The 21981-nt window shown below is 38.4% G+C and overlaps 1 protein-coding gene and 1 long non-coding RNA gene across 7 annotated transcripts in view; one reads left to right on the forward strand and one right to left on the reverse strand.

The window, feature by feature from the left end:
* Positions 1–1496: 1496 nt before the first annotated feature.
* LOC308501774 (uncharacterized protein) overlaps positions 1497–21981 on the reverse strand; it is a 101545-nt gene continuing 81060 nt past the window's right edge. For 2 of the 6 annotated variants that reach the window (XM_081058775.1, XM_081058774.1), the window contains 7 exons: positions 17141–17190; positions 15800–15889; positions 6351–9328; positions 4649–4948; positions 4432–4497; positions 2991–3038; positions 1497–1745 (listed from right to left, as the gene is read on the reverse strand). In XM_081058775.1, the coding sequence (XP_080914901.1) occupies positions 1687–1745; positions 2991–3038; positions 4432–4497; positions 4649–4948; positions 6351–6420 (543 nt within the window). In that variant the 5' untranslated portion in view covers positions 6421–9328; positions 15800–15889; positions 17141–17190 and the 3' untranslated portion in view covers positions 1497–1686. Of the gene's footprint in view, positions 1746–2990; positions 3039–4431; positions 4498–4648; positions 4949–6350; positions 9329–15799; positions 16015–16793; positions 16986–17140; positions 17191–21981 lie in introns of all 6 variants that reach the window. The other 4 variants (XM_081058773.1, XM_081058777.1, XM_081058778.1 and 1 more) reach the window with 4 other exon arrangements.
* Positions 7950–21981, forward strand: part of LOC308501775 — a 75101-nt gene continuing 61069 nt past the window's right edge. Inside the window, exons 1-2 of the long non-coding RNA XR_013993963.1 lie at positions 7950–8506; positions 8981–9097. This is a non-coding gene — a long non-coding RNA (uncharacterized lncRNA). The remainder of the gene's footprint in view (positions 8507–8980; positions 9098–21981) is intronic.

Raw genomic sequence — 21981 nt, forward strand, 5'->3', positions numbered from 1 at the left:
ATATTAAAATTATCTGACAAAGATTTTAAAGCAGTCATCATAAAAATGCTTCAATGAGCAATCATAAACATGCTTAAAACACATTTAAAAAAAGAAAGAAAAGAAAATCTCAGCAAAGAAAAAGTCTCAGCCAAGAAATTGAAATGTATGAAAGAACCGAAAAGGAAATTTTAGAATTAAAAATTACAATAATCAAAGTTTTAAAAATTAATGAATGGACTCAAAAGCAGAAAAAAATTGATAAACTTGAAGACAGAACAATAGAAATTACACAATTTGAACAACAGAGAAAATAGAAAAAAAAAAAACCTAATAGAGCCTCAGGGTCCAGTGGGATTATAAAGGTATATTATACATGTCATCTGGGTCCCAGAAGGAGATGAGAAATAGGGCAAATCTGAGAAAGAACTCAAAGAAATACTGACTGAAAATTTCCCCCATTTAGCAAAAAACACAAGCCTAAAGGTTTTGAAATGTAAGCAACCCAAGATAAACCCAAAGAAATCCGCACCAACACACATTATAATTAAATATCTAACAAAGACAAAGAAAAGATCTGGAAGGAAGAGAAAACAACTTATCTACAGGAGGAAAACAGCAGAAAACATTATCCAACCTGAAAGCCAGAGGAAGTGGCATACTATTTCTAAGAGCTGAAAGAAAAGAACTGTAAATCTTGATTTTTTATATATGGTGAATTTATCTCACCTACTGAGTTCCAGAACCAATGAATGTGCTAGTGTTAAATTACATGGCATAGGGGAATTAACCCTTTTGCCACGATGGTCAGCAAATATCCAAATGAATATATCTGAAATGTTTATATATAAAAATAATGTCATTTTTATACAAAGCAGCTCAAATTATCATTATTAAATGCGTAGTCAAAATATAAAATTTTTGTTTTTTGTGGATTTCTGACACATTTTGGGAAAAAAAGTTGAAATCAACACAGTGAACTAGTTAAGGTTGCTAATTAATTGACGCTTGATATAGAGATTATCCTGGATTATCCAGGTGGGGCCCAATGTGCTCTTAGGGTCCTTAAATGTGGAAGAAAGAAGTAGTAGAGTCAGCTTCAGTGACTCTGTAATGTAATGTTACGATCAACTAGCCATGACTGGCTTTGAAATGAAAGAGAGCCAAAAAGAGTGGGCAAGAAAATGGATTCTCCCATAAAGCCTCCAGAAAGGAAGTCAGCGCCGCTGACACATGGTTTTTAACCCAGTGAGATGCCTTTCACACTTCTGAGCTACAAAACTGTAAAATAATAGGTTTGTGTTGTCTTAAACCACTAAGTTTGTGGTAATTTGTTATAGCAGAAGTAGGAAAGCTCATATACTTTTGATTGGTTCATTTCATGCTTTCCTAAGGCCATCAAGAATTGAAGCCTGGTTATAAAGTATCTATCAGAGACAAATAACATGATTATTGGTACTACCACAAGGCAATGAAGTAGTCTATTAACTCATGAAATAAAAACCCCTCTAAAAATTCATTTCAAATGAACATTTATTAATTCCATATTAAATGGGACATGGTTAAGAAATGTGCCTCCTCTGTCTGTGGACAATTTTCTCTACTTTGTTTTTCCTCAACTGGGTACACCCTATGTCTAGTTGTCTTTTCCAATTATTCAAACTCCTATAATGGAATGGTAAGCTTGTTCAGAAGCTCAGCATCTTCTCACAAAGTTATAGTTGGCAGAGCAGAGATCACAGCCAGTGGAGAATCTGCTTCATTTTCTAAAAAAAAAAAAAAAAAAAAAAAAAAAAAAACAGAAGGAAAATAAAAATAGTCATGGCCAAGAGAAACAAAAAAACTTGGTACTCTCAAAAGATCAGGCCCATCTTTCCCATGTCCCACTATGAACTTGCACATGTGACTGAAATTCTTTAAAGTCTAATTCCTTATTGTCCCTTCCTCTCCTTGTACCTTAAGTGAGATGTTCACACACTATCCAGGTATCCATTTTACTGCATGAAGAAACCACTTTAGTGGATTCCAAAAGAGCCAAGAGTGAGACCAAGTATTAAAACTGGCACTGCCCGATTCAGAGCCCCAAGGCTTTGCAGTTTTTAACTGAATTATATGTTCTATGCATCAGAAAACAGAGCCTTTTCTCCAGGCTCTCCCTTAAAAAGATTCCATGAGCTGGACTTGAATTCACATCCTAGAGACACAGAAAGAAAGAAATCTTGGAAAAATCGAGGGGGAGAACTTGTTTATCCTATGCCTATTTGATTACTACAAATCTAGACAATTAGACTTGGAAGGTAAATCTCAGAGAGTAAAGAACTGTCTTTAACCTTCATACAGATTTTATAGCTGATCTTAGCATCTAGGGAGGCTGTTAAGTTTGGAATCCTTTCCCAGTGGATTAAAACCAGCATTGAAAATGGTGTCAGATCCCTAATAGTATATCAGGGGCAAGAGAGAAGAAACTTGCAAACAAGTGAACTTGTTGCTTTTCATGGAAAGGCTGGGTATGTCTGCAGTTAAGAAATGTTTTTTTATCCACTTCCAGTAAGTATCACTGACAGTGTGTCTGGCATTCAGCTAACAATCTTACACAGCCCTAGTAAACACGGGACTCTGTGAGTCTGTGGCACCAGACTCATAGTCTATGAGTCCTAGCACCAGACTGTGGCTCTCATAGTGTGGCACTTCTTCCATGTCTGAAATCCTGCCAGGGGAAATGGAATGGAAACACTCCAGGAGGAGGATGTGGTTAAAGGGCTAGTCTCCAGTCACACTCGGAAGTCCCTAAGAGTAATACATGAACTGGGCGTGTCTTCATGTGCAAGAGCCATTTCCTGTCTTCTCCCCCAAAAGCAGAGTCAGCTAAGCGAACCTGGCACCTGGCTGAGAATGCTGTAAACCTGGGCAGAGTATTCCCAGAGTCCTACTTAAGTCTGTCCTGGAAAACTTTGAAGAAAATCCCTCACAGACCAAGATTAGGTGAAAAAGTCAAAGATCTTTGGTCTTACCTGATGCTCCAGTCATAAGCTCTTCCAGATAATCACCAGTGACATTTGCTAGAAATAAGGAATTAATTTTCATAATTTAGAAAGTTAAAACCTCCATGAATTTTCTCTTCCTATTAAACACCAAAGTTTCAATATATGCATATATCAAATCATTATATTGTATACCTTAAACTTATACAATATTATATGTCAATTATACCACAATAAAACTGGAAAAATAAATAAATAAATAAATAAATAAATAAATGGATTACAGGAAAACAAAACAAAAAACTTCTCAGTTTACTGGTAATTGCCACAGTCAGAAAGCACCTCTTGATAAGCAAGCTATGGGGTCCAGTATATCAGCAAAAAGGACAAGATGGATCTTGGCCCTGAGGCTGTATCATGCTCTTAGAGTCAAACATGAGTTTTCCTAATGCCCCATGGGATGGAGGTAAGGGTGGAGTGTGGGGGAGGGAGACAGCATTAACTCACATTAACTTACTAATCAACAACTACAGGTTGGGTAGTTAGAGCACAATACTGAGGTAGAACTTTATTTTGCAAATGTGGTACATTCTATGAGGAAGATAAATAGTGGAAGAGGAAGGATTTAAGGCCAGAGAAACAACCTTTTCTTCATAGGCCCTTCAACCTCCACTAAAATACAATTTCTAGATTCCTGTACTACTACCTACATTCCCTCAATAAGAGCAGTGCTGGAAAGTAGTTAATCTCAACAGATGTTAGCTATTATTTGTAAATGTAAGAATCAGATTATTTAGAAATTTGCTTTTGTAGGTAAGGCCCAAGGATTTTTCTTAGCAAAATTAAAAGTCCCCCACAAACTACTGGGTTTTGTTTATTGTGACAGAAGACATTAAAATCTTATGATCCCTTGGCTAAGGGGCAGACAGAAAAATGAAGGAAGATGAAGGCCGACGAGAGGGAGGGGCAGAGATAGGACCACTGCTTCATTTATGAAGCTTTTTCATCCCTTTTTTCTTCTGTTCAGCTTAGATTCAAATAAGATTCACCTTTACATAATCTTCATTCAAAAAGTTCCCTGTGTAAAACTGAATTTTAATCAAGTGGAGAAGAAGAGGAAATTATTAAACTCCTTCTTGCTACCACATCCACCGACCCCTTGGAGACACAGAAGCTCATCCTCTTTAGAGAAGCCCAGAAGGCTGGTCCTAGAGAAAAGGTTAGGGTAATCTCTGCACTGGAGTTGACTAGTATTCAAACGGTTCCAGCTCCTGACACTGTGGGGAAATGCTTCAATTTTCCTCAAGTTTCAAAGAACTTTTGGCAAAGTTTACTCCATCTCAGAAAACAAAGCAGCAAAAAGTATACTCAAGTGTAGAAGTTACCATAGGACATTCCCATGCAATGAGTTATAAATAAGGAAAGGGAAGCAGGGAGAAATTTCTGCACTTTTGAAGACAGGAATCCTTACCCATGGCTTCTTCAGTGGCTTCTTCCACAAAACTGGGGGTGTTTGATTTCATATCAATAGACAATTCTAGGAAAATAGAATGGGAGACAGGTGTGGTCACACCTTATGCTGGAAATCAAGTACATTGGAGGAAAGCTGCCTTTCCCTCAGAAATACAAAAGATAGGAGCCCACCAACTCCTGCCCTGGCCTCCTCTGAAGCCAGAACCCTTACTTACCAAAAGTCTCTGTATTCTCCAAAGAAACGTGGGTGGTTGATTCTACATCACCAATGAAGTCTAGGGCAGTAGTTGTCTCTGCATCACCAGTGAAGTCTAGGGCGGTAGTCATCTCTACATGGCCAGTAAGGTCTAGGGCAGTGGACAATTTTACATCACTAGTGAGGTCTAGGGCAGTGGTTGTCTCTGCATTGCTGGTGAGATCTAGGGCAGTTGTTGACTTTAGGGCAGCAGGTGGCTTTAGTTGATCCTGTGACTCCAAGTAATTGAAAATGTCTGTGTCTGAGTCAACATTAAAGTCTAGAGAAGCCAAAAAAAAAAAAAAAGACAGTTCAAGTACTTTCTAGCAAGAACATTTCCACCACCTCCATACCCACCCTTCCCATTCCCAGCTAGATCTTCCCTGGGGAAAACATGGATATAACATGGTATATTGAATCAAATGTGTTCTCACCACAAATCTCTCTTTTGCCAACTACTAGAAAGTCCTAAAGACTAACTGTCCCCACCCCCACCCCAGGAGTATGCTCAGTGTCCCATATGCCACCTCCTTGAGGGGTCAGTTTAGAAAACAGCAACTGATATTGTGCCTCTAAATGTGAACTAGACTGTAACAGAATAAACATTCCAAAGACTCCACCTATATAATCCTTCCAGGTTTCTAAAAATTTAAAACAAATACAAAGAGGAGCAAGGAGCAAGGAAAACAGCTATTTCCAAAGTGCATAGGAAGGCTGGCATCGACTCTAAAATGGACTACTCTTATCATTGTCTCATTTGAGGTCTAGGACTCCATATTCCATTAGAGACATTTTGGGGCTAGCAAACCATATAAGCATCATAACCATGTAGGTCTGATGAGCATATAACCAGGGTCTTCTTGGGCGATGGTGAAAGATACACAGTCATTGGGGCTGCCTATTTCAGCAGGTTATGGCCACACTGCCAATGAGGCCAAAATCATTAGCTCTCCAATTTAGTCACTTTGCTTTGTCATTCACATGCAGTAAAGAATCCCAAACCCAGCATCTGATAAATTGAAAGCTACCAGAGGGATAGCTGAAAGAGGATGGCAAAGTAACCATTTTAATGCAAATGAATGAACAGCCCTCCTCCTGAGAAATCAACTTGAGTTCAGGAAGGACAACAAAAGAAAGCTTTTGGGGGAAAGCTTCCTTTCTCTGGTCTATGAGGACACCTATTTCTTTCCTTTCCCAACGTGATTCACAAGTTTCCACTCTAGACCTACTGATCTCCATTGTATGTGACTGAGCTGTACTAAAGCACTTTGAATTGTACTGTTGGGAAATGAGGATATACCCTAGGACTTCTTAAACTGCATTGAATAGAATAAAGCCTCTTCACCACCCAGTAATGACGGAGACCACAGAAAACCTTCATTAGCTCTCTAATCACCTAACCTAATTGCATCTGGCCCAGCCTTAGGCCTTATTCCCTTCATGATGTTAATTCAAACACAGAACCCAAATCTTAGTTTAGCCACTCAACTACCCAAGGCCTCAGAGCTCAACCTCCCACCCCCACCTTCAGACCAACTCAATATAAATTTCACGTATTTCACTTTACAACGTTCCAGGCAGCACTCTCTCTATCTTTCTGTCCCTGTACCCACACACAGGCACACACACCATTAAAGGGTGTTAGTCCTGTTCTCCCAAAGACCTCCCAGTGGTCCACTTACATGGGGGTAATACAGGGAACGTCACAGCCAGGACGAACCAGGTAGATAGGACGAGGGTCCTCCGGATCATGGTGCTGGCGGGAGCACAGGAGGCAGGAGAAGGTGAGGAGTCAGCTGGCAGGCCCTGAGTGCACTGGACTGAGAGTTTGGCTCAGCTTTTATAGAACTCTCAGCCCCAGGTCCCTGAAGGGGGCATTCCCAGGTGGTTAGAAAAAAAGAAAAGCCTCCCCACACAATAATGAGAATGCCTCCAGAGCAAGGAACCTGAGAGGAGGGAGAAGTGAGGAGGAGTTTGAGGGAAAACTCTGGTAAGGTCTGGGTTGCATTCCCCCCACTGTCATTAGTACAAATTAACTGCTTTTCAGAGGGCAGGGCAGAAATTCTAGTTCCGCGAGGTCACAGATGACTCTGCTCCTAGCCCAAGGTTGCAAGTTTGTCAACTAGGCTGGAGCCAAATATTGCTTTATGAACTCCTGAAATGCTGCTTTATATCAGAATGTGGAACTAAGAATCCTGGTCAGAGACTGCTTTGACTTTAAGGGAGGGTCCTATTGTAAACAGTCTTCCAACCCCAGTTGGTTCTCAAAGAGAATTGTCAAAAAAACTCAAATTGCTCCTCTTATTTTACTATAATAATAACTGATACATCGGAAAGTATGAGATTTCTACATGTACTGCTATCTTATTTGTTTCTCACCACGATCCGACGTGGGAGTCATTATTATCCCCATTTTTCTGATGAGGAATCTAGATGCTGGGAGATTAAATGGCTCCAGATTCACCTGAAGATATTCAAGTTCCTCAGGGATGTCATTACCATCAAGTCCTTGGTTGTGTGAGCTTGGTTCCTGCTAGTGACCTTCCCAATCCTCTAGGGGGCAGTAGGAAGCTGTGATGCCTCCTTGGCTGAAGCACTGACCACAACCCCCACAGTAGATGCAAAATAGGCTGAGAATATGCAAGAGGGACTAGCTCACATAAATCAGCCTCAGCGCTCAATTAAAAGTCATGACCCTTAGCTGGAAAGGAGGTCTTTAACGCAGATGCACAACTCCCATCAGAGGGTTAAACTCCCATGAGGCCTTCAGGTCTGTTTTCTTTACTTAACAAGTCACAGCTGCTGATTCCTGTTCCTCAAAACACACAGGGTTGACTATATCACTGAGAGAAACCTCTCAGCAATAGGAATAATAACAGTTAACATTTATTAAGTGCTTAATTATGTGTCACAGGTATATATTATTCTACCCAATACCGAAGCTAAGGTAATCTTATTATTCTCTTTTCTAGATGAAGAAACCATGGCACAGAGAGTTAGGGACCTTACACAAGGTCTCACAGTAAGTGTCGTAGAATCAGGAAGCAGACCAGTGGGCAGTCTGATGCTGCGGCCTATGCTCTCAACCACTTTCGATTTCTTCTTCCAGCCCAGTTGTCTCCCTGGTCTCATTGCCAGCTTTGTCCTGTGAAGTGTGGCCCTCGCACAGACTTCACCTTGAAGGCAGGGACACGGACACAAACACACACATGACAGAACATTTTGTTTTCCTGGAACTAGATTTCCTTGGCAAGCCCTGTGCAATGACGTGTAACCCAAACACAACAGTCAGGACCTTGGCAAGCAAGAAGCTCATGAAAAACTTGTACCTAAATAACACCAGCAAACAATAGGAGCCAAATGAGACAACAATGCAGTAATTCAAGGGCCAGTGGAAGAACAGGGAATTCTGTCAGCATCAGCCACAATCTGAGATGTTTTCCTCTCCTCAAAAAGTGCAAGTTTGACTCCCAAATGTGAAAACTCTGAACTCTTCGAAGAGAGCTGGTCTTAGGAGTTAAAGTATCGAAGGAGCAGAAATGATCAACTTTCTCTAGAAGCTTTATTTTGCAGTTGAACCACCTAAAAATATAGTAGACACTGCTTTAGATATTCTTCGAAAGATCATGGTGCCATTTTTATGTGCCTCAGTTTCCCCCGAAGCCAGTGAAAGAGCGGCTGCCTAGTGACCTCTGTAGTGAATTATGGGAGCAATTTGGTCTCCGTTCATGAAGATGTGTTACTCTTCTTTCTCATCACCTAAGTATTTGTTGGGTAATTAACATAGTGGGTCCCAGAGAGGAGCCAGGTCTCTGCTAAGGCAAGATGTAATAAAATTGTAAGTATAATTTTAAAGTTATAATCCATCAGTATTGTATACTCTGAGTATTTAACACATGCAATATATGTATAAGTATTACTAATCTATAAGTATACAACATATTGTATAAGCTAATAATTTATAGGGTCCTTTTTATTATAATTCTGTTTTATGTTTAAAATTCTGTTTTATAGGGTTATAATTCTGTTTTATGTTAAGATATTGTTACTTTCTTGACTTTATATATACTATCAGATGTTGCAGAATCATGTGATTTCAAGGCTTGAATGCATATAAAATTGTATCCAGCTCAAACAGACATCCAATGCCTTATTTTAAAATGTGAGGTTATTTTTTTCTTATATAACACACCTGTCAAGTGGCCTGACAGCCCTAGTGAAGGGGAACTCACTACCTTGAGAAGAATAGTTCATCTTTGCACAACTACTTCTTCCAATAGCTAAAATATGCCTTGTCATTTTGTTACCACAGACTCAAAGGGGTCCACTGGCCTGCACGCATTCAAGTCAAAAGAAAACACAAGCAGGTGTTTGCCGCAAAGGAAGTAAAGGCTTATTTAAGGAGTTGGTGCCAAGCCTGGAGACACAGGTGAGCTAATGCTCTCAAAAACCTAGCTCCCCGATGACCTCCAGCAGCTAGGTTATGTAAGTTAATCATGGTTACTATGGGAGCTGGGATTATGAGCTCTACTGATTGGTCGGGGCTAAGGCAGGGAGCAATTGATCATGGCTTCAGGTCCTGGTGTCAGTCATGCCATTGTTCTGCCCGCTTCCCAGGGGATGCTGTCCGTAGGGCCGTTCTGCTTTCATGAGTCTGGAACTGAAACATAACTGAGGTCAAGATGTTATCTTTGTGTGACTAAAACCTTATTCTAGTTTGAGCTTTGGTTATTGTATCTTGGTCATGATTGATAGACCTGCAGCTTTAATCTTAAATGAATTTGGTGTTCACCAGAACCTGATGTCCTAAGGGCTTAATGATTAAAAGGAGTGGACATAAAATATATGCCCACTGGGGATCTAGGGAAAGAATGCAAGTGAGTTACAGTTCTATCAGGCAATGAAGCTAGCTTGAATTAAGGTAACATGCACGCTAAAGAAATGAAGTTCATGTACGGTTACAATTTCAATACATATCCCCCAAGGATAAAACCGGGGCTAACAGATTGGGTCCTTCTCTCTTCTGAAGTCCAAAGTAGCTATCACTTTACTTTCCAATTTCTTCACCTATCTAACAAAAGTGTTTTTTTCTATCTGTTCCCTCAGATTTCTCCAGCACCTAGTACAGTGTCTGGCATATTAGGGGTGATTAAAATATTAATTAATTAATTAATGACTAGACAACTCCTAGTCACAAGTCTCTGATCTCATTTGCCTATGGTCATCGAAAAAGAAAACAGTAGAATTAAAACAAATAATCACAGATTTGATCTTACGTGAGCAGGAAAAAAACAAAACTATCCCTATCATTCCTTCTGGGAAATTGCAGTATTAATTTCATTGTATTCAATTGAATTGTACATTAAATGCTAAATTAAATGCTAACTGGTAGGCCTGGCAGAAAGCTTGGAATTTGCTGACAACATTAAAGGAACTCAAAAGTTTTTGTATCTACTTTCTCCAGAGTAAGATCAGTTTCTGGGTTGAGCTGGGAGTGATAACCTCCGGATGTGTCTCCATCTCTACCACCTCCCATCCCCAAAAGACGCAAACCCTGGAGCATGTGGGAGAATGGAGCCAGGCTTTTGACCCAGGGCAAGGAGCTTCTTTCATTCCAAACCCAAACAATCATTGCCCGCTTAGGGCGTAGTTTCCAGAGACCAGACTCAAGTTTCTCTTCTGGGGAATAGGGAGCTCAGAAAGGGATAAAAATATCGTGACCATCTGATCTCACAGATTAGATATGGATCAGGATTAATCCCATCTTCTAGAGTCAGATAAAGCATTTTTCAGCATCTGTTCAATGACCTAACAGTTACACTAAATACCAGCAATTCAAAAGAAGCCCCAACATTGATTCTTTTTTTAAAGTTATAACCATGGAGTAAATAACAAATTACATATATATATATATAAATTTATATGTCATATATATATATAAATATATATATTTATTACAAAGACAGTTTATAACAAGATGCTAAGAAATCTAATACAGTGCTGGGATACAAAAACGTGTATTTTTTAACAAATGTTTATCAAGTGACTGTGAAGTGTAATGACTAACGCAGAAAAGGGACTAGGCACAGAAGTCAAAATTGCAGACTCTGGAGTTCAACAGCCTCTGTATAAATCCTGGCTCTGCCAGTGGTAATTAGGTGACTATAGGCAAGTTGCTTAACTCATAGCACTTTAGTTTTCTCTTTTATGCAATGCAGATCAGAGTAGTTTTTACTTTGTTGGATTGTTGTAAAGATTAAATTAATGTATACATGTGAAATGCTGAGAATAAGGAAAGCACATAATAAAAATTATGTATTATTATTATTAGATGCTGAAGATGGAAAAGGCACAGGACCCCAGTGACTTAATAACATTGTTTTAGGGTGGAAACGTGAAGGAGCATTACCCTGGAAAGTTCTCTGGGGGAAATGAAACAAGTTGCAGTAAGAATGGGACTCATTTGAGTTCAATAAAGGTGTCTCTGGGTTTATAGAGAGGTGGAAAAGTTCCTCTAGGCCAAGGAAGTAACAGTGTATTGAAGGGGACAAAAATGTGCATGAATAGTAATGTTCAAGGTGTCAGATCATGTGAACTATAATAAATATGGGAACATAGAGAAAAAAACATATTAATTCTTAGACTATAAACTACTGGAGGCTAGAGCCACTTAATGAACTTTGCCTTCCTTACTCCTGCAGAGTCTACTACTTTATGCATAGCAATTGTCAAATAAACGATTATTTATTTGTATTAAATTCTACCATGGAGTAGGTGGGAAGGCATCATCAAATCCATCATCTGAGCAGTAGACAAATGGCTGAAAACTTGGGTTCTGGACTCAGATTGTCTGAACACGAATCCAAGTCCTTGTGAGATATGAATCCAGGTCTTGGGCTTACCCTATCCTTCAGTTTTCCTCATCAGCAAAATGACAATAGTAATCATTTCATAGAGCTATTGTGAGAATAAAATGAACTAATTCATGTAAACTGGTAACTGTCATATAGTAAATAATCAGTGACAGGCAGCTATCATTATTATATAACTTGAAAGGAACTTGAAGAATGAATTGAAATTGTAAGAGTAACTACTCTCATTAAAGAGAAGTCTGTGACTGGAGAATATAGTGAGAAGATGAGGAGAGTGGAGGCAGTAGGAGAGGAGGTTGTGAGAAATATTCTGAAATGGTATTTGGGACCAAACCAAGGAGACCTTCAAATGCTAAAGAGTTAAGTCTTTATTCTGCTGGCAAAATGGAGCCATAGAGATGGTTAAATCAAAGGTAGTCAGGGCTTTAGGAAGACTAACCAAAGATGCACAGATAGAAAGCAGGTCAGCTATGGCACTGCACAGGCAGGAGCACTGTGGGTCGAGCACTGTGATGACCCCAGGAATGAAAAGAAGGATGCAGATATTAAAGATATTACAAAGGTGATTAAAGGGATTTGGTGACTGATTGGATATGGGGCAGTGCACCCCCACCATGAAATATGTATATGCTACCAAGAGTTGGCTTTCTAGGCTTTTAGTTCCTCTAGGACATGAGTTCCCAGAGTCAAAACCAGATTCTGAAAATAAAAAGGAGCCAGAAGAGAATGAGGAGAATGATAACTCATGAGATTAGCTGAGAGTCTTGCCTAATGGTGAATGAGCGAGAAGGAAAACACATTGTAGTACACCAAGAATGAATTTCACTGGGTTTGAATGGTGTTTTAGGTCCATGTTTTTTCTGGCAGAAGTACACATCCTTGTGGGAAAATTTGAAACTAACTATAATGTCTTTGTCAAATATTTTGCCTCAAGATCAGACCTTTGTAGGTCACTTAGTGGGGAAAAGTTTCCAGCAGTTAATTGATAAGAAATAAAATAGTTATAACAATGAGATACCACCTTATACCCATTAAGATGACCACTATAAAAAAAAATCAGAAAATAATGAGTGTTGGTGAGAAAGTGGAGAAACTGCAACTTTTATACACTGTTGTGGGAATGTAAAATGGTGTAGCCATTATGGGAAATAGTACGGAGGTGCCTCAAAAAATTAAAAAGAGAATGATCATATGATCCAGCAATCCCATTCCTGGGTGTATATCCAAAAGAAGTCAAAGCAGGATCTCAAAGAGATATTTGCCCACCGTGTTTACTGCAGCATTATTCACAATAGCTAAGAGATTAAAGCAACCACATGTCCATCCACAGATGGATGGATTAGGACAATGTGGCATATACATACAATGGAATGTTATTGAGCCTTAAAAAAGGAAGAAAATCTTGTCACATGCTATAAACAAGGTTATATGGATAAACCTTGAGGACATTACTCTAAGTGAAATAACCCGGTCACAAAAAGACCAATACTACAGGACCCCTCTTACATGAGGAATCTAAAGTAGTCAAACTCATAGAAACACAAAGTAGACTGGTGGACGCCAGGGGCTTAAAGAAGGGAGAAATGGGAATTGTTCAGTGGATACAAGAGGTTCAGTTTTGCAGTGTGACAAACTTTTAGAGATCATTGCCCAATAATTACCACTACTGAACTGTGCACTTAAAAACAGTTAAGTGGCAAATTTTATGTTGTAAGATTTTTTACCACAATTTAAAATTTGTAAATAGTTATAACAGCTAGTAATGGCTAAATGACGATTACTATGTGCCAGACACAATTCTAAATATTTTACGAATTTTAAGTATTTTACAAATGTTTACTCATCTCAATTCCCAGAATAATCATAAAAGGCATGCAAATTATTATCACTGCATCCAATTTATAGAAGAAACTGAGGCACAAAGAATTTAAGAACTTACCCAAAGTTACAGAGCTAGTAACAGAATCCAATCTGGCAAAATGTCTCAGAGTCAATTCTCATTATTTCTCCATAGATTCATCTCTACTGATAATCTTGGTGTCAAGGATTATTACTCTGGAAGTTTGAGATTAATCCCTTTCTTGTATCTCTTCCCCAACTACTATATTGAAAGCTTCCGAGTGCAGGGGCCAGACTTATACCACTTTAAGACATTATGTTCCCTAACAGCACCTAGCAGCGTGCTTTGCCCATTATTCTTGAACCAAATTATGTCATACATTTTAAAAACAGATATTGAAGCTTAACAGAATCCCATCCGTGTAAGATTTGAACCAGGAGATTTCATCTACTCTTCTCCCTGACCCATCTCTGAATAGCTGCTCCTTCATTATTATTACCAGGTTGGGATAAATGCCACTGTGAGAGGTTGGAAAAGGTAAATGGAAGAAACTTCAATTTCCCCTATCACATTTTGAATTGCATAGGGAAACATCGGAAAAATATTCAAGTGTCTTTTGCTGACCTCTTCAAGAGATTTAATACAAATACACTATGCAATCTTACTCACCACTACATTCCTTACAAATGAGCCTCCCCTTAACCATCCCAACACTCATTCAGGTAAAGCTGAAAGGAGGTAAAGGATGGAAGAGCCCACTATCAGATCTGATAAATCCCCAAGACAATCTGAAACAAAGTCACAAAATCTTTTATATGCAAAATTTCTTTTCTCTCTTGATCACTGGAATTTCCTCCAGCAGTATTACCTCCTACCTTTTCCTTTTAAAAAAAAAAAAAGCATATTAAGAGAATATTTTTAAGAACATGAGTACCATTGTTCTCTTAGGAAGAACCTGAAACTGTGGCTCCTGCCAACAGTACTGCAGTTATATTGAACACCCAGCCTGTCCTCTCCACTTTATTCCTTATAGAATTATACCTCTACCACTCCACCATCACTACCATTACCCAAACAATTCTGTTGAACCCTCATTTAATTGAGTGAATACTAAGTGCCAGAAAATGTAGTAGGAATACAAAGTTTCATGGACCCTGCCACCAACACTCACACAATCTAGTGGTTATGGGGGAGGCATAGAAAGGTTATAGAATATAATCTCAGGAAAAATTAATTCCGAGCACCAATTCTAACCATTTGTGCAAATTTTCTGGTTAACAACCCAACCTCCTCCCTACTTTAATATTTCCTGGATATCATTCATTTAACATAGATTTATGTATCTATCATCTGTTCTATACAAAATTCTTTGCTCTTCCAAAGGCTCAGAGGTATGGATACAAATAAATGAAGACTAGAATACAATATGACAAGAGCTGTAAGAGAAATACAAGATACTCTAGTGATCCAGAGATTACATTTAACTAATGGTGGTCACTAAGTGAACAGCTGTTCAGCAACTCAATGAATCAGGAACTGTGCTAGAACTGCTGACACAAAGACAAGTTACTGTCACTAACTCTGAAGGTATATCTGGCTAATAGAAGTTCAGGGGAGTCTTCATAAAAGATGTTGCATTGTAATTGGAACATAAAAGACAGTTAACATTTCATCAGGGGAAAATGATGCGTAAAACAGAGAGGGTTATCTAGGAGGAGGAATCATCTAAGTAAACACACGTAGAGGTGGAGATAGGAGCATACAGGACACATTCAGGAAATAGCAATTAATCTCATTTGTCTTAAAGACATGTTGCAGAGAATATGAAAAATTTGAGGCCACATATACTGAAATGCCTACCTTGGAATGGTAAGCCAAAGAGATTTGATTCATTGATAGATAATAGCCTGTGACTAAAGGCTTTTGTGTAGATTGGGCTGGTCCAAGTCAGATTGTATGAAGACCAACAGTGAAAAGAAATGAAAAGGAAAGAAGAGAAGAGGGGCATCACAATCGAAGAAGCAAGGCATTGAATAACAAGACTCCAGTGATGGAAGTTAGCATTACAATCAGCAATGTATGTTTCCATGTACAGTATGAGATGTGAAGGTCCAGGGAGAGGAAGAGATGACTCCAAGTTGTCAAGAGTGAGTTGTGCCAATGACATACACAGGGGGTCAAATTAGAAGCCAGTTTCTGAGTGATAATGAGAGGAGGTTGGTGAGGAGGGGATTTGCAAAAGAAAAGGGCAAGATGAGTTTGGCTATGAGTTTTGCTAGATGCTTTAAGAAAATCTTGATAGAAATATACCACAGAGAGCAGAAAACATGAGACTAAAGTCCATGAGGTTTTGGCTTATGATCATAATTTTTTGCTTTATGCATAGTATGGGGGTAGAAAAATAAAAATTCCCACCTACTTTTCTAAGTTCAAATAAGAAGTTTTACAGTCCAGAAGCTAAGTTGGTAGATTGTTCCATTGTTCATTTCATTGAACCGATCACTCAGTCCTGAGAATAAATCAGTTCAGTTAAACAGTTTTGTCCCATTTCAGAGACGGTGACGCAGCTGGGCTCCCCAAGTCAGGACTACATATATTGTGTGAGCAAGTAGTTAGGTGTTTTATGAGGCATTTCTATGGAAACAAAAAAGCAAAAGTTAATGATTGGAGAGAGTCATAAAACCAGTTTCTGAGCCTGGAGGGCTGCCGCTGGACATTTCGCGGTGTCAGAGAGTTGGAAATATCTCTGATAATGTCACTGGACAACTGTTAAGTGGCTTACACAGCATCGGGCATGGAGATTGTCTAAGCATGAGTTGTTGTAGTGATTTCTTGAGGTTTATATCAAATCTATCTAGCTGAAACTTTCAGGACTTTGGGAAAAGGGGCTATTTCCTCAGTGATTCCAAGTCAAAGGATGGGAGAAAATTGGAAATGTTAATTTGAAGAGTTGTAGCCAAATATTTGAGAAAACTAGAAAAATTCAAAATCCAGTCCAGTTTACAGGTGGAAAACAAAACCTCAAAGACAATTAAGTGAACTGTAATCTAATATCCACAAGAGTATATTACAATTTCTATTGAAACATAATTTTTCTTTCTAAAATCACCCTCATTTTTAACCAAAGAATTGGTAAAAGTTAAGCTAATTTATTTGCAAAATAAGTCTAGATTCAATAAATTAGGCCTGATTGTTTGTATAAGTACAACAAGAATAGCCATATAGGTTTTTTAAATCTGCTTTGCTGGAATTTTTCATAAGATATCTCCAGATTAAATTTTTAACAGCCCCTCGAGGCTAAGAGACCAAGCCATACTTGTCATTAGACTTTGCCTTAAATATCCTTAGATTTGGGTTAATTCCTCTATTCTTGAGGTTCCTATGCCTGCCATCAGACAACCTTTCTTACTCACCTGGTAAGATTGTTGGGAATCCTGTATGCAAGGTACTAGGCCGATATTTCCCAGAGGAAACCTCCCAGAGGTTTCCATAAGTCAATCTGAATTCTTTACAGCTTTCTGGTCATATCTGAGTCGATGCATGTCTCTCTCACACACGACACATTCCAGTCAAAGCCTCAGTATATAACCAGCTTCCAATTGTGTCTTGTTATAAGGAGAAAAGATTCTTGTTGAACTTATGCAAATACTTGTATTGCCATGAAAATAAGAATACTCACTGAGAGTTTCTGAATTCTAGATGGATCAAGTAGGGAGAAAAAGATAAATGTTTCAATTCTGCTCATAAAGGTATAATTTACCTAATTGCTCCAAGTCACAGGTCCTTTCAGGAAAATAAGTTTCCTTACTCCTGGAAAACAAAAGATTTTTAAAAATCAGCACTATTTCAAGCAAAAAGTCATTAAAATTATAATCATCTTCATCAGTTCACTTGACAATTTTTAAGAAAGCTGGAATAAGACGTAGGCATGGGAGTTTTCTTCAGCAGCATGTGCTTTTTTAAAAAAAATTATTATACCTATTAGGGTGACATTAGTTAATAAAATTATATAGGTTTCAGGTGTATGATTCTATAATACATCATTTATATATTGCCTTGTGTGTTCACAACCCAGAGTCAGTTCTCCTCCCATCACCATATAGTTGACCCTCTTTACCCTCTTCTACCACCCACCCCCCTTACCCTCTGCTAACCACTAAATTGTTGTCTGTCTATCAGTTTTTGTTTGTCCTGTTCGTTTGTTGCTTTTAGTGTTATATCCCACATATGAGTGAAATCATTTGGTTCTCGACTTTTTCTGTCTAACTTATTTCACTTAGCATGATAATTTCAAGATCCATCCATGTTGTTGCAAATGGCAGTATTTCATCTTTTCTTATGGCTGAGTAATATTCCATTGTATGTATGTACCACATCTTCTTTATCCAATTGTCTATTGAAGGACACTTTTCGGTTGTTTCCTTGTCTTGGACACCATGAATAAAGCTGCAATGAACATACGGTACGTATATCTTTATGGATAAATGTTTTCAGATTTTGGGGGTAGATATCCAGAAGAGGGATTGCTGGGTTGTATGGTAATTCTATTCTTAATTTTTTGAGGAACCTTTATACTGTTTTCCATAGTGGCTGTACTAATTTACATTTCCATCAGCGGTGTATAAGGGTTCCTTTTTCTCCACAGCCTCTCCAACACTTGTTATTAATTGTTTTATTTATAATAGCCATTCTAACAGGTGTGAGGTGGTCTCTCATTGTGGTTTTGATTTGCATTTCTCTAATAGCTAGTGAAGTTGAACATTTTTTTATCTATCTGTTGGCTGATTGTATGTCTTCTTGGGAGAAGTGTCTGTTCATTTTTTAAATTGGATTGTGTGTTTTTTGTTGTTGAGTTGTATGAGCTCTTTATATATTTTGAATATTAGCCCCTTATTGGAGGTGTTGTTTGCAAGTATCTTTTCCCACTTGGTTGGTTGTCTCTTTGTTTGTTGACGGTATCCTTTGCTGTGCAGAGCGTCTCAGTTTGATATAGTCCTATTTATTTATTTTTGCTTTTACTTCCCTTGCCTTTGGAATCAAATTTATAAAATCCTCTCTGAATCCAAGGTCCATTCATTTAGTTCTTGTGCTTTCTTCTATACAGTTTATTGTTTCAGGTCTTATGTTTAAGTCTTTGATCCAGTTTGAGTTAATTTTGGTATATGGTGACAGATAGCAGTCTAATTTCATTCTTTTGTACATGGCTTTCCAATTTTCCCAGCACCATGTATTGAAAAAACTTTCTTTTCTCTATTGTATGTTTTTGGCTCCTTTGTCAAAAATTATATGCCCTTAGATATGTGTGTTTACTTCTGGGTTCCCAATTCTATTCCATGGTCTGTGTGTCCGTTTTTCTGCCAATACCATGCTGTTTTAATTTTTGTTGTTTTGTAGTATAAATTAATGCAGTACTTATACAGTAGCTCGTGATTTTAAAAAGCTCTCCTTCCCATTATTTTCCCCTTTGGTTTGTTTAGCCTCAGGCAGTTTACATTCCTGATTTTCCACAGGAAGACCTGGGGAGTTGTTAAGGAGGCTTAAAAACATTCCTATCAGACTTTGAAAAATGAGCTTTCCAATTTTGCCAAATTTCCGATCAGAGTTATTAAATCTTTTTAAAATGCCTTTTCAGATTTCAGCTAGGACAAACAGTAATTATTTCTGGCAGTATTAAACAATTCCATAAACTCGATGGGGTGCAAAGTTTATTACCTTCCAGAGTCATTCCTTCTGATAGCCAAAAGAAAGAACTAACAGACTGCATGTACCAGGCAGGCAGAAAGCTAATGCAAGCCCTTAAGACACAAGCAGTAGCTATCCCTAGAGAAAAAAGAATCAAAAACCAGTTGGTCTGTATTTGGAAAGAAGGGACAATGTGAAATTCTATTTCCCTCTTTCATTGAGCTCAGGATAAATGGATACATTTATAAATTATCTATTTATAAAAACTTTTGAGGATCCTCCCTGGGTTTAAGAATTTGTTTATTTTTTTAATTATGGCCCTTAGATTGGGCTTAGACCAAGGAGTAAGGTTATAATTTCCCTGAAGACTGATAGCAGTTTGGTAGGACCCTCACTGTCAATGGAGTTTAGCCCACATTTCTGTCTGGCCATATTTTGGGACGTCCAACCTGACAATTACCCAACAGAGTTCTTAGGACATAAAAATTTTTGATTGTCTTTAGTAAGATTTTTTTTCTTTTCCATTCTTTTTCTCCTTAAGTGCTAGACAATTGTACTGCCAATGTCCTGATTTTTTTTTTTACAATATCTGCAAATATGTGAAGGCAAACAGGAAGAAGTCTGAGTGGACTTTGATTTTTGTTCTAATTTCTGTTCATCTTATTAAGGGAATTTTAATGGCTAGTCATTATACCAATATGAGAGCTCCCCAAAAGTTGTTTTTTCAATTTGGAAGTTTTTCCAATTCAATGTCTCCATCGTCTGGCCACTAATGGTAGGAGCTATAGCAACTCAAACCCATAAGCCTTTCATGGCCTAACTAAGGAAACAAGAACCTTCCAAAAGAGAGTGCAAAGAACACAGCCTTCATAGATCCAAAAGGTCACTCCCGCAGAAGTCTAGGAAACATGTGGGGCCCTGTCTTTAAACAGCTGTTCCAAAACACAGGGAATCACACGTTTTCCTCCCTTTAAACAGAATGAGGTTATAGATTCCCTAAGCTTGGATCCACATCCTATTCGGCTGCCTCTCAGATGCATAGACCTCCTCCAGCTGGCAGAGGTAATGACCATCTCTGGGAGGAATGGGATCAGCAGAAAACAAGACACGCAAACCAAATCTTTATCAGAGGTGCATTTGCCCAAGAAACTAGTTTTCACCAATGTTTTCTCCTGACAATCTAAATTAGGAAGAGGAAAAAAAAAGCTCACCACTTTTGCTTCCACTAGATCCCACAGACAGAAACCTGGGGGTGTGCGGACACGGTAAGAACCCTTAACTTCGTCCCATCTGGGTCAGATGCCCCAGGATCTCCTCATCTGCTGCAGCCTTGAGGGAAAGCATGGCTTCCAGCCAGTAAAATGTCTTTTCTCCTGGCTGCTGCACCAAAACTATGGGGAAAGATAAATAAATGTGTTTCTACCTTTTTAAATTCTTTGGGCTGGACTAATAATTTAACGTGAGATGGGTGAACAGGAGAAAATAACCCAACTTATCACATATGTACACATAGGGGTTCCATAAGAATGTGAAAATCCAAGGACAGATTTAGCAGTTAAGGATTATATGCCACCTTAAACTAAGGGTGGGGAGAAGTGTGGTTTGATACTTCAAAGAGCCGGAAGGCAATTTACAAGGAGATGAAAAGAGTTAATATTTAGTAAACCAATGTTTGTTGAACCATCTTGACACAATGGGACACAGAAAGGACTGTGATCAGATGGGCCTTGCTAGGTTCCTCCCTGTCTGTCACACACTAATTTATATTAAACTATAGTCTCTATGATGGTATCTCCCTTCCTATAGCAGGTCTTCTGTCGAAATTCTTTTAAGCAGTTAGGGGGAAGGTCAAAAGTTATTTCTTGAGTCTTTTGTTTCTTAAAAATAACCAGCTTAAAATAATCAGTATACCAAAAAGGCATATTTTGGGATGGCAAACTTGGTCCCCCTGCAATAGAGATGTATGATTCATGTGCTTCAAAGTGATGATGGAACCAAACAGTGGATATAATTCCAAGAGAAATACAGAAAGACAGGAGGACCAGGCAGAACCTTGGTCTAGGGAAATTCTTTCATTTAGGAGGATGGAGGAAATGTCAACAAAGAAAAAAGAGAAGGTAGAGAAGTAGAAAACCAAAATGTTACGTAGACACAGAATACAAAGAAAGAGAACATGTCAAGAAGATTGTAAACAGCATCCGATACAGCCACGAGAGGTCAAAAATTTTTTTAAAATATGGAAGTAGAGAAGCAAAAAGATCAAGAGAAAGTAAGGTGGGTTTTTGTTTTTGTTTTTTGTTTGTTTGTTTGTTTGTTTTTGGAGGGTGCAGTTATTTTGGATTTTAGGTAAGGAATATTAATAACAAGACAGCAGGCCCCAAATGGAGACACTTAGGCTAAGTTCCACGCCACCAAATCAAGACTTAGTTACAGTTTCAGCTCTCCCAAAAATGGAATCTTACAGCAGTCTGCCAAGAATCTCCTGAGAAACACTAGTTAGGAAATCTGCCTGATAGACCCCAGCCATGCCCTAAAAGAAAGCACCCTTGTGATCACCACCCTGCTTTCCTGCCTAGTACAACCTTCTTGTTTTCTCTCCCTTCTGCTTGAGTCATTCATTTTGTACAGCTCTTCAGAGCTCCTTACTATCTGCTGGACTGGATGCTGTTCAGTTTGTAGATCATTGAATAAAGCCAATATGATCTTTAAAATTTACTCAGTTAAATTTTGTTTTTTTAACAGTTGACAAGAGCATAGTTTAGGCAGAGGAAAGCAGACCACAAAAAGGAGTAAGAGAATGAATGTTGGGTGGTAAAAGAGTTGGGCTAATTAACAGTACAGGGTTGTAAAAAGATACATTTTATTTCCTATTTACATTTCTGTTTTCTCCCACCAGTGTAAACAACTTTCAGGAGAGGA

This window comes from Rhinolophus hipposideros, assembly GCF_964194185.1.
Source record: "Rhinolophus hipposideros genome assembly, chromosome: 9".
NCBI lineage: Eukaryota > Metazoa > Chordata > Mammalia > Chiroptera > Rhinolophidae > Rhinolophus > Rhinolophus hipposideros.